The 12,081-nt window shown below is 51.6% G+C and overlaps 1 protein-coding gene and 1 long non-coding RNA gene across 3 annotated transcripts; one reads left to right on the forward strand and one right to left on the reverse strand.

Moving 5' to 3' along the window:
- Positions 1 to 5,438: 5,438 nt before the first annotated feature.
- CCDC182 (coiled-coil domain containing 182) lies at positions 5,439 to 6,612 on the reverse strand. The gene has a single exon (XM_020902657.2). The coding sequence runs from the start codon at positions 6,501 to 6,503 to the stop codon at positions 6,042 to 6,044; it is 462 nt and encodes a 153-aa protein (XP_020758316.2). The 5' UTR covers positions 6,504 to 6,612; the 3' UTR covers positions 5,439 to 6,041.
- An 84-nt stretch (positions 6,613 to 6,696) lies between these two features.
- On the forward strand, positions 6,697 to 11,238 carry LOC110143105 (uncharacterized). Of its 2 annotated transcripts, none has more exons than XR_002315495.2 (5): positions 6,697 to 6,856; positions 8,034 to 8,272; positions 8,452 to 8,623; positions 8,888 to 9,199; positions 10,175 to 11,238. It is a non-coding gene; the product is annotated as an uncharacterized lncRNA (long non-coding RNA). The 2 variants fall into 2 exon arrangements; XR_002315494.2 differs by having other exon boundaries at positions 8,931 to 9,199; positions 10,175 to 11,237.
- The last annotated feature ends 843 nt before the right edge of the window (positions 11,239 to 12,081 follow it).

The raw sequence follows: 12,081 nt of genomic DNA on the forward strand, positions 1-12,081 counted from the left end.
ATGGTACTATGAACATTCATGTACAAGTTTTGTGTGGACATATGTTTTCATTTCTCTTGGATCTATCCCTAGGAGTGGAATGTCTGGGTCAATGTACAAGTTTTGTGTGGACATATGTTTTCATTTCTCTTGGATCTATCCCTAGGAGTGGAATGTTTTTGGGTCAATGCTCACTCAACATGGAAACACTACTAAACTGGTTTTTCCAGGAAAAAACAAGGAGATGTCAAAACCTGGTGAATGTCAGAAAGGTTTCCACAGCTTGCAGTTCTCTGTACTCCTGTGGAAGTACCAAGTGGACTGGGTCAGATCAGGAGGCAACATTCAACGTGTAGCGTGATTCCAATTCCCAAACCTGAACTCTTGCTTCCCACCCACACAGCCTGACTCCGCCCAGCCCTCGGAGCTCTCTTGCGGGGTTGGGCAAACAGGAAAGACAAGACTGAAGTGGCAGCTGAGGTTGGTGACCTCTCCAAGCCAAACGTTCTGTGTTTGGCTTTCCCACGTCTCTGCTGTCTTGCTGCTCACCCAAGCGTCCCAGCTTGCAGCGGACATGGGATTCGGGGTCCAGGGGAGGACTCTCCACCTGCCACAGGTTCTTCCTAAGATGCAGCCATGAATCTGAGCTCTCAGCAGCCCTCTGACGGCTGGGAGTGCTTGAGAAGAGCAAGCGGAGCGTTGCAGCTTGTAGAGAGCCTTTGAGAACTACAGCTACCGGCAGGGAGAAAGCCATCTGTTACTTTGTCTTTTATTTGCTTTAGAATTTCAAAGAAAGTGAGCAGTTGGGCTGCTTGACTTTATTGTCCATGGTCGGGAGGAGAAGAGTCGGAGTGAGGAGCTCCATTTTCCAAAAGTGCAAAGAGCTGTCTCTTCTTGGTGATGCTCACAGGCTCTTGATTCTACCATGAATCCTCTGTCCTCCAGGACTAGGGTCTCAGCTGGGAGGTGCTGAGGATCGAGAATCCCCGTTGTTTACACAAGTATCACAAAAGCTTTTCTGAAAAGGCCTTGTTCTCAAATCTCCTTGCCAGCTTGAGGGGGTAGGCAGGGACCTGAGAGCCAGGAGGAGAAATGAAGTCAAGGATAAGCCCCTCCTGCTGCCTCTGGTTTAAAATGGGAGCAAAGATGCACTCACCTGGCAGAGACAATCAGGGCTCGTTCCTGCCTGGCCTGCCGTGACTCACCCCACCCACAGCCTCACCTGGATCACCCCAAGGTGGCTTATGTCTAATGCCAGATGAAAACCCATCCCAGTTAGCCCAGAAATTGAGAGGGCTCCAGGCATGTGGGATTTTCAGTTCTCTAATGGAGACGGTCCCAGTTAAACCAGGACTAGTCAGTCACCCCAGGTGTCCCAAGGGTCTAACTCAACCTGGCATATCTGCACTTGAGCTCTCGAAGACAGGAAACCCACCAACTTTTTATCTCTTCCTCTAGCACTTCACTCCTGCTCATTATTCCAGGATGACTCACCTCCTTAGAACAAGAAGACTATGGGGCCACTCCCACAGGACCCCCAGTCCTTCACTCCAGTCTCCTGACCTTCGGTGGAGGGTGGTAGTCAGAAGAGGGAATGCTAAGTTTTGCTGCGTCCTCCTAGGCAAGTTACTTCACCTTTCCACACCTCAGTTTCTTCATCTGTCACAGGGATAAGAGAGCCTAGCTCACAAGGTTATTGTGAGGATAATACGGATGAAATGTCAAGTGCATCTGACACGGCAGCACAGGTTCCCAAGACCGTCCTAAGGTTCGGTGAGTCACTAGAACTACTCACAGGCTAAGAAAAGCTGTTTTGCACCTAACTGTGGTTTTTTACGGGCTTCCCTGCTGGCTCAGTGGTAAAGAATCTTCTTGCAATGCAGGAGACCCGGGCTGGGAAGATCCCCTGGAGGAGGGCATGGCACCCCACTCCAGTATTCTTGCCTGGAGAATCCCATGGACAGAGGAGCCTGGCTGGCTGCAGGCCATAGTGTCTCAGAGCCGGACACGACTGAAGCGACGCAGCGGCGGCAGCAGCAGCGTGGTTTATTCTGCCTAAAGCCTGCAGATTAAGACCAGCAAAGGTCAAAGGCGCACAGGGGAGAGTCCAGAAGAGACCAGCTTCCAGTTATCCTCTCCCAGTGGAGTTGTACAGACAATGGTTAACCTCCCCAGCAGTGATGTGTGATGACGGTGTGAAGTGCCGTCAACCAGGGAATCTCACCTGAGTCTCGTGGTCCAAGGGTTTTTGTGGGTGTTTATCTCTAGGCATGGAGAACTCCTCCATCACTGACCTTAGTTACTTAGTTTCTAGCCTCTTTAGAGGTCAGACTGATACAGCTTGGCCCAGGGTCCCCAACATAAATCATGTTGTTAGCATAAACGATCTGGTGTGACCCAAGGGCCCAGGTAAACAAAGACACTTTTATCAGGCAGAGTATTACAAGGGCTTAGAGGTTATCTCCCAGGAGCCCATCAGGGGGCCAGATCTCACTTTGAAACATGCAAGGTTTGAACATCTCATACCTGCTGAGTCAGCTCTTTACTGCATGCACACATAGGAAGCACTCGAGGTTATTATTTTTTTAATATAGTTTATTTACTTTACCTGGTCTTCGTTGCAGCACAGGTGATATTCAGTCTTCATTGCAGCATGTGGGATCTAATTCCCTGACCAGGGATCGAACCCAGTCCTGCTGCACCGGGAGGGTAGAGTCTCAGCCCACGGGACCACCAGGGAAGCCCCCACCCAGTGTTATCCACCTGCTGTCACTAGGGACCTGTATGGCTTCAGGCTAACCCTTTTGCTCTTAGGAGGGGCGCTCGTATTTCCCACTCCTCTTTTGCTATGGAGGGAGCTCCCCGCTAGCAGTGTTCTTGGCGCTCTTCCCTTCAGCCACACCTCTCCCCAGGAATGCAAAGCAACTTTCCGAGTTGGAGGATTTGGGAGAAAGGTCAGCTCCTGCATAGCTCTCCCCTTCCTCTCTTGAGTCATTCGTCTGTAGAGAAGCCGCACTGTCCGGTTTACGGAAGTAGGAAGATGTCCACATCTGCGTACACCTGTGCCTGGGGACCGCGTCAGGTCAGGGCTAAGGTCTCCGCCAGCTCCCCTGGCTCACAGGGTCTAAACCACCTTCTTTTTTATTGATTTATTTATTTTAATTGGAGACTAATTGCTTTACAGTATTGTAGTGGTTTTTGCCACACATTGACATGAATCAGCCATGAGTGTACATGTGTCCCCCATCCTGAGCCCCTCTCCCACCCATCCCTCAGGGTCGTCCCAGTGCCCCGGCCCTGAGTGCCCTGTCTCATGCATCGAAGCTGGACTGGCAATCTATTTCACATATGTAAACCGCCTTCTTGAGCAGCTTTATCAGCAATAAAGGCGATCTCCATTTGCCTGGCTCCTGGGTCTACCCGTCAACTTGTTCCTAATGGAGGCAGAGACAGAGAGGTGACATTTCACAGCCCCTCAAGCCCCGGATACAGTCAGGCCTTCCTGTGTTTGGAAGGGCGTGATCAGGTGTCCCCTCGAACCTCATCAGCCAAGGTCCCCAGGTCTTTCAATCATGCCCACTCCTCAGGATCTCCTGAGGTGGCCCTCCAGGCTGTCTAGGATCCTCTGGAACACTGAGCCAGAACTAAGCACAGACCCTCCCAGGTGTGGTCAAGCGGGCACCAGTCATGGGCAGCCCCTCGCCACGTCTTAGGATTCCCGTGATCACTGTCATTTCTGAGCAGGCCGATTACAAGCTGAACGTGCAGGAGCCTCAGCCCCTTTTCCACAGGAGTTACGTTAGATCCACTTTCCTCTGCACAGGGCAGTTGATTGTTTAAATCTCTTAAGGTTGTCCAGTCAAGTTCTCCTTCTCAAACACATTTGTAAACACACACGCTCACACATGCACATCCCCTACAAGGCCGAAGGGCACAGGATCCCCCCACACCCCACTGCCAAAACCTTTTAATCTTTCCTCTCCTCACCAATTTCAGTACACTCATATTTTATCTATTCAAGAAGCATGTAGACTCCAAAAATAATACATAGTGGTGAAAAGCACAGCCTCTGGCATTAGACATTCCTAGGTTCAAATTTTAACTCTATCAATTATCAGCTGTGTGGCCTTGGGCAAGTTACTGGGCCTCTCTGAGCTTTGGTTTTCTCAAAATCCTAAGGTGAAGGTTATACTAGTACCCGCCTTCAAAGGGCCAAGCCTGGTGCCCTGACTATATCATATTCCTGGTAACTATAAATTAGCAGCACAGGCAGTAATCTTACTGGTTTTAACATTATTGTTACCACTTCAGGGACACTTTCCAAAGTGGAAACGGAAGTTAGTACAGGGTTGCAGCCCTGCAGGGTACATGGTTGATAGATGATGTCACCATGAAGAATGGATTGGGCACGGGGTCCTTTTCTGAAGTTCAGCCTGGGTCTTGCAAATCTTCAAACCTTGTTTGCAGAGATTCTATGGAAGAAAGGAGGGAGGCCGGAGCTGAACTGGACGGTCAGTGGACACGGCCCGGTCTGCAGGTTTTGAGCTGGAAGGACAGGCCCACTCTGCTCAAGGGCTGACCTGGCCGTCAGGCACTCCCTTCTGCTCTTTAGGGGAGAGTCCCTCCACATGGCCCAGTTTTGGGGGACCAGAGAGAAAATATGACTGGATGAAACAGAAAGCCTTATTGAAAAAAAAAGTCACAGTGACAGCGAAGGAGCACCCAAAGGGCCGACGTGACAATCTCAACCCTCCAGAAGAACAGGTCCATGACAGCCTGATACGATTCCCAGGGGTGGGGGGTGCAGGGGGCAGCAGGACAGCAGATGAGCTCAAGTGACCTTGAACTTTCAAGGCTGGAGCCCTCAGGAGAAGGACTTACCTTCCTGGGGTCAGCTTCCCACCCTGCACAATTAGGGCAATACCACTTGCTTCTAACGGGGCCTACAGGAGTATGTACTTCCCTGTATCTCAGATGGTAAAGAATCTGCCTACAAAGCAAGAGACCCAGATTCAGTCCCTGGGTCAAGAAGACCCTCTGGAGAAGGGAATAGCAACCCACTCCAGTATTCTTGCCTGGAGAATCCCAGAGTCAGAGGAGTTCGGTGGGCTACAGTTTACAGGGTCGCAAAGAGTCAGACACGACTGAGCAACTAACACTACTACTCTGTCAGAGTAAGTGGGCTGTTGTGTATCAGGGTTTATCTCCTGATGAACAGGGGGCTTCATAGCAATTCCAGCTCCACAGGTCAGATGTGAAAATCAGCTTCATGGCTTTATAGCCCCACCTTCCAGGTGTTGCCTCATCCACGTGCTAAGCTCATCTGACTTCAGCTTAAGTGAAGTGAAAGTGAAGTCGCTCAGTTGTGTCCGACTCTTTTTGACCCCATGGACTGGAGCCTACCAGGCTCCTCCGTCCATGAGATTCTCCAGGCGGGAATACTGGAGTGGGCCGCCATTTCCTTCGGAGCCCAACTCCCTTTGTGGATCCCGCAGGCCCAGCTGCAGACCAAAGGGAGAGGAAGCAGAGGTGGGCAAGGCTGCAAAGGGATAAAGGATGGCCTGACCGTGAAAGCAGGCGGGAAAGCCAGCTAGGTGAGGATAAGAACCACAGAAGTAACCTGAGGCCACTTCGTGCTCAGCGGACAATCTAGCACTCTCAGCAGACAGTGGGTGAAGTAACAAGCCACGGAGCCTGCAGTCATTAAAAGAAGTTACATCTATTCCACAGAGTCAGTTTAAGAAGGTTAAAAAGAAAACATGTTATACATTTGAGCAATAGTACCATTACAAAGAGGAAAACCGTTAAAGGGGAGAAGTTACAGGTGTCTTCCAACGACTTAGAGTTGGGGCGCCTCTTTCTTGGGTGCTGCTGGATAGACAGAGCTTCACTGAAAGAACATAACGGATCTTTTCGCCTCTCAGCAAGGTGTTATTTAGGCAGAAGGAAAGCCGCAGAGAGGGGGTGAGGGAGGGGAGCAAACGGACCAGGACTCGGGATGTGTCCTTCTAGCTAAAAGCATCTGCCACTGGGCTGCTCGGCGGCTCGTCGCGGAAAGGGCCTCAGTTGGCCTGGATCTTCCCGGGGATGCTCTGCGGGTCGCGGCCCCGGCCCAGCAGCAGGAACTCTAGCCGCTTGCAGTGCTCCCGGAGCTGCTTCTCCCGGGGCAGCAGGAAGGTGAGGACCTTGTTCCGCACGACGCCCCGGTCCTCCTCCTCCCGCAGCCGCTGCTTCACGCGGGCCGCCTGCTCCCCCTGCTGCACCAGGGCCCCGTTCATCTCGCAGAAGGCGTCTTCCAGGTAGCGGATGGCTCTGAGCGCCTCCTTCTTGAAGTCCTCCAGCTCGCGCTGCATCCCGGCCACCTTCTGCTGCAGGAGCTCGAGATCGGCCGGCGGCAGGAGGCCGGAGGACCAAGACGGGGGCAGAGAGAAATCCCCAGACTGGAGGCCGCTCTCCACCATCTTCTTCCCGTGTAAGGTGTTCACCTTCATCAGAATGGACCCGGACTGATAGAGGGGCTCCATGGTGCCGCCTCCGTCTGGACAAAGGGAGGGAGCTAGGGTCTAGCCAGGTCAGTGATTTTTTTTTTTTTTTTTTCTTTTTTTCTTTTGGCCGGAGACACAATCTTTTGGAATGGAGAAACCCCACCTATTGTGACATAAGGGCCCCTCCAGCCAATCAGGAGGAACGCCGCAATCCACTCATTTGCATATTGTAGCCTCCTGGCTTGGTTATCCTGGGCTTTGCTCATCTACCCAAAAAGTATTTAGTTGTGCCCCCGGAGATACGGATCTTCATCAACTCATTGCCCTTCCGGAACCGGAGCTCCGTCTGTTCTTGTCTTGTCCTGGGACACACAGAGGCCCGGGGCAGTAAAGTAAGCTGATTGGAGGAAGGCCAGGCGGGTACTCTCCTACACAGCAAGGGACCTGGGTGGTCTCATAAGGGTCTCTGTGCTTCACTAGTGAAGCAAGGACTTTGTAAGAGATGAGATTTAATCTCACTTCTAGCCCTAAAATGCTAAAAAAAAAAAAAAAAAGAAGAAAGAAAGTTTTTTAATGGAAGTATGATTATTTTATATTATGTTAGTTTCAGGTGTGCAGCAAAGTGACTCAGCTACACATTTTTTTCAGATTCTTTTCCATTATAATAGATTATTATGAGATCTTGAACGTGGTTCCTTGTGCTGTTCAGTAGGTCCTTACTGTTTTCCTATTTTATATATTATAGTATATATGTATTAATCCCAAGCTCTTAATTTATCTCCTCCTTCCCCACCATCGCCTGTGCTAACCGTGTTTGTTTTCTATGTCTGTGACTCTATTACCGTTCTGTAAATAAGGTCATTTGTGTCCTTTTTTAGATTCCACATATGTGTGTGTATGTTAGTCAGTCAATTGTGCCCTACTCTTTGTGACTCGATGGGTTGTAGCCCACCGAGCCTCCTCTGTCCCTAGAATTCTCTAGGCAAGAATACTGGGATGGGTTGCCATTCCCTTCTCCAGGGGATCTTCCCAGCCTAAGGATCGAATCTGAGTCTCTTGCATTTCAGGTAGATTCTTTACCGTCTGAGGGAAGTCCTTAAATTCCACATAGAAGTGATATCATGTGATACCTGTCCTCTGATTTACTTCACTTAATATAACCTCTAGAAAAATAATTTCTGATTCCAAGTCCATACTCCTATAGTGATGGCAGAATTCTCAATAATCTTCGAGGTATACTCAGGTTTTGATGGGTGGTCCTCAGCAGAGCTGATTCAGGATAAAATTGATCACTCATTCATTCACTCAGCAAGGCCCTTTTGTGCCCCCACTGTGTACCTGGACCAGGGAATGTGTGGGAGCCAGGGCGCATGGCCCCCCGTCCCTGCCCTGCCAGATCCTGCCTGAATGCAGACAAAGATGAGGAAAAACATATAGACGGGTGAACCTCCCACTTCTGACCCGTCGATTGTAAGAAAGGACACTGGTTTGGTCAAGAAGAACCCTCCGTCTTGCAGACCTCAGTCTCTTGCCCAGACTTCTCACCTGGCCTCTCCTTCTTTCCAACAGCCTGCGTCAAATTCAGCCCACCCAAAGCTGGACTAAGATCGTTTCACCCAAAATGGTTCCTGTTCCAGTGTTGCCGTCAGGCTGATGAGACTAGCCCAGGGCAGCCCCCTCATCAGGGCCCACTTGAGAAACCCGCACCCCTCCACGTCCAAGTGACTCTGAGCTCTATTGGCACTGCCATCTCTACATGCTCCAGCATCACATCCCCTGGGTTGGCGGTCTCAACTCTGCCACCTACAGTAAGCTGCATATCTTTGTGTGTTGACTCATCTCCCTAGGCCTCAGTTTCCTCATCTATAAAGTGGGGATACTAATTCAGTGGTGTGCAGGTTAGTGGGGGTGAGGGGGTGCTCTCTGCGAGGAAAAAAACAAAACAAAAAACTTTAATTTATAGTTGTTGCTGATTTCTGATTTATAGCTGTTGCTGACGAGACTGGTTCCGAGTTACCTGCATGATGTCTTTTGAAAGAGATGCATACAGGGATCCTTCATGAGTGTGTGCGAGTGAGACAACTCCTGTACCACAGGACCTGTGAGGAGGGCATGGGCCTTCTCCAGGAGGAAGATGGATCCATCGAGAGAGTCTGGCAGTAGGTATCAGAGGCGGCACTGTGTAGGGAGGTTCATGGCTAAACTAAGGTGGAATTTTGAGTCTCAAGATCGGGCAGCACCAGTTATTGATACACAATGTATAGAAGAAAGGGCCCTGCTCTAGGAGCCAGGCGACCTGGAGTCTGGACTTGCGGTGTGAGCATAGGTCAGGCAGCCCTCCTCTCTGAACCTGTTCCCTCTGATGTAATGTGAAGTCTCTGATGCGCTAAGACCCACACGGTCCTTCCCTTAAACTTTTCCAGCCTGTTGCAGACCCCCGCTCATTCTGTGAGCTTGTCCCTCCAGGCCCCTGACGGTGCAGTAAATCACAGGAGGACAGAGGCCGCACACCTATCACTGTGTGCCCCGCCTGCTGCAGCTGCACGTAATGGCTCTCAGAAACGAGATGAAACAGAATTTCTGCTCCGAGATGTCCGTCAAACCCTGCAGCGCCCCTGGTTTTAGCTCTGACATGATGACACCTACTGGCCTGAGCAGAAACAGCACCTCTCTTATTTGCTACCTGAGACCCAGAGACATCACTGAAAAGCAGAGACACTACTTTGTCTACAAAGGTCTGTATAGTCAGAGCTGTTTTTCCAGTAGTCATGTATGGATGTGAGAGCTGGACAATAAAAAAGGCTGAGCGCCGAAGAACTGATGCCTTCAAACTGCAGTGCTGGTGGTTGTTGCTCAGTCGTGTCCGACTCTGCGACCCCATGGACTGCAGCACGCCAGGCCTCCCTGTCCATCACCAACTCCCGGAGATTACACAGACTCATGTCCATAGAGTTGGTGATGCCATCCAACCATCTCACCCTCTGTCACCCTCTTCTCCCACCTTCGGTCTTTTCCCAGCATAAGGGTGTTTTCTAATGAGTCGGCTCTTTGCATCAGGTGGTCAAAGTACTGGAGCTTCAGCTTCAGCATCAGTTTTTCCAATGAATATTCAGAGTTGATTTCCTTTAGGATGGACTGATTTGAGCTCCAGCTGGAGAAGACTCTTGAGAGTCCCTTGGACTTCAAGGAAATCAAACCAGCCCATCCTAGAGGGAATCAACCCTGAATATTCATTGGAAGGACTGATGCTGAAGCTGAAGTACTTTGGCCACCTGATTCGAGGAGTTGACTTGTTGGAAAAGATCCTGATGCTGGGAAAGACTGAAGGCGGGAGGAGAAGGGGACGACAGAGGATGTGATAGTTGGATGGCATCACCGACTCAATGGACATGAGTTTGAGCAAGCTCCAGGAGATGGTGAAGGACAGGGAAACCTGGCGAGCTGCAGTCAATGGGGTCCCAAAGAGTCGAATGACTGAACAATAACAGCAACAAGACCCAGATGGGGGCCTGGGGAGATGATGTAACAGGCTGTGGTCTCCTGGTGCATTAATTAGGGGGCGTGTGTGCAGGTCAGGCACATAGCAGGTTCTCAAAACATATTTCTTGACTCAGTGACAGGAAGTATGTGTCTGTCTTCTGGCCTGAGTGTTTTTCTGTTTGTCTGTCTTTCTCTCTGACTCGGATGCTCTGCTTCTTTGTCTCCCACAGGGAATGGTTAGAAGTCATAACGAGTGCTGTGAAAGAAAAGTAGTAAGGGTTAAGGAAGGACAGCATTCGTTCAACTTCCCTGGTGCTTTTTCATGAGGTCTCAGTTCATCTCTCTGCACGCAGAGCTGGCGGGGAGGACCGTGTTTCCATGCGAGCCTCGGCGGAGGTCGGGAGCAAACGCTTGCTCTGTCAGCAGAAGACCCCAGGCCCGGGAGCCCCTGAACCCTCGGGGCGCCCTCAGCAGGGCCGACTCAATGTGACATGCTCTGGGTGCTATCCTCCTAGAAGCTTTACAATACAGACCTGGGCTTGCCTCAGAACTTCCTTCCGCAAACCCTCAGAAAGGGGGCAAATCTATTGGTCCCCTTCGCAGCGTCAAGAGGAAGGGACTCTGACATCTCCTGGCCAGACCTCCCAGGGCCAGCGTCGGTAGGGTTTCCCTGCCCCTGGTCTATTTCGGCAGCATCTCAGAAAAACGGGAGGACAAAGCGGGGTATCAAACCCGCAAGATGCAGGCTCCAGCCCTGAGGATCAGATGTGACCGGTGTGGCGGGGGGCTCCGGAGCAGCATGTGTGAGGGTTTCCAGGGGTGGGCACCGCTGGACCCAGGCACAGTCCTGCTGGGAAGTACAGGGCCCCAGCCAGGTGCAGACACGGGAAGGTGTCCCCAGGGCCCTGGGAGGCTGTCAGGGGCTCCTCTGGCCGTGCATGACTGCTACCTTGCGGCTGGTATTCCAGTCTGGGCAATGGGGACAAGGCTGGGACGAGGGTGGGACCAAGATCAGGAACCAGATTCAGTGCTGTTCACCATGATTAATTAACCCAGAGCCAGAGCCCCAAGGCGCAGCGCTAAAAATACCTGCTCCTCTCGGAGAGGCGGCAGCTGCCACCCAGCAACTTTTACCCGTCGCCATTTGTCATAATTTGACACTGATAAGGAGTGGGTCCACGGCGCCGTGTGCAAGAATCGCCCGCCACAGCCCACCAGCCAGCTGGGCCGCGATAACTGTCCGCGGCGCTTTCCTCCCCAGACTCCCCCCATCCCCGAGCCTTGCCCTGGCCACCCCTGGGTGCGCCGGCCACCTGCCCACTGCCTGCCTCCCCTCTTGGAGCCCCAGGGGCGCCGCCCCCAGGGGCGGGAGCCAAACCCAGAGCACGCGCCGGACTCCGTGTCTCAGGCCACTGCCGCCCTGCAGCTCGGACTAGAGCCAGCCCGGCGGCACTTTAATTAAAATATGTAAAACATCCTGGTGGGCGTGGACCTGAAGATGCAGCAGCGCCGGGTCCAGCGGGTGGGGCTGGCCCCTCTCCAGCCCCGGAGGCTAGGACCGCGCCAGGCGGACCCTGCAAAGCACCATCCACCCCTCCGCTGTGCTCAGAATTTAGCTGAGGCGGAACCTGAAAGAGAACCTTACAGAGTCCCCGGGGCCCAGACGGTAACCCCAGTTGGAATAGTCTATCCCGGTTCTCCTCACTCATTTTCTTAAAGGACTCACTTGAAGCTGGGAGCCGGACATTTAGATAAACTCTTTAGCAAAGCCCGTTTCCATTCCTCAGACTAATGAGCTCCTCGGGTCTGTTCACACTGCCTTCTGTGTTGACAGGAAGCATGGTGTGTGCTATTTAGGGCAGGGATGAGTGAAACATTTTTCCCCCCTGCACAAAGGTCAAATCAGAAAATATTAGAGGCCCCAAATTTTGAATCCCAACTTGTTTTTAAAGTCGGAAAATGCTATTATTTTAAGCATGCCCTTCTCTCCTCCCCCTACCCTCATCGCTGAAGAAATTTGAGATATTTACCAAAATGTCAATCTGCACAAATATGGTGGCTGCAGCCTGACTCCGGGGTTCAGGCCTGAGACATGTTTTCTGTACAGTGACATAGACTGCGGGGAGAGTGGGCGGGT

The sequence above is a fragment of the Odocoileus virginianus genome, chromosome 17, assembly GCF_023699985.2.
Source record: "Odocoileus virginianus isolate 20LAN1187 ecotype Illinois chromosome 17, Ovbor_1.2, whole genome shotgun sequence".
NCBI classification, from domain to species: domain Eukaryota; kingdom Metazoa; phylum Chordata; class Mammalia; order Artiodactyla; family Cervidae; genus Odocoileus; species Odocoileus virginianus.

Bases quoted from the DNA above. Each gene is read 5' to 3' on its own strand.
- CCDC182 (XM_020902657.2), bottom strand. From the start codon at position 6,503: ATGGAGCCCCTCTATCAGTCCGGGTCCATTCTGATGAAGGTGAACACC.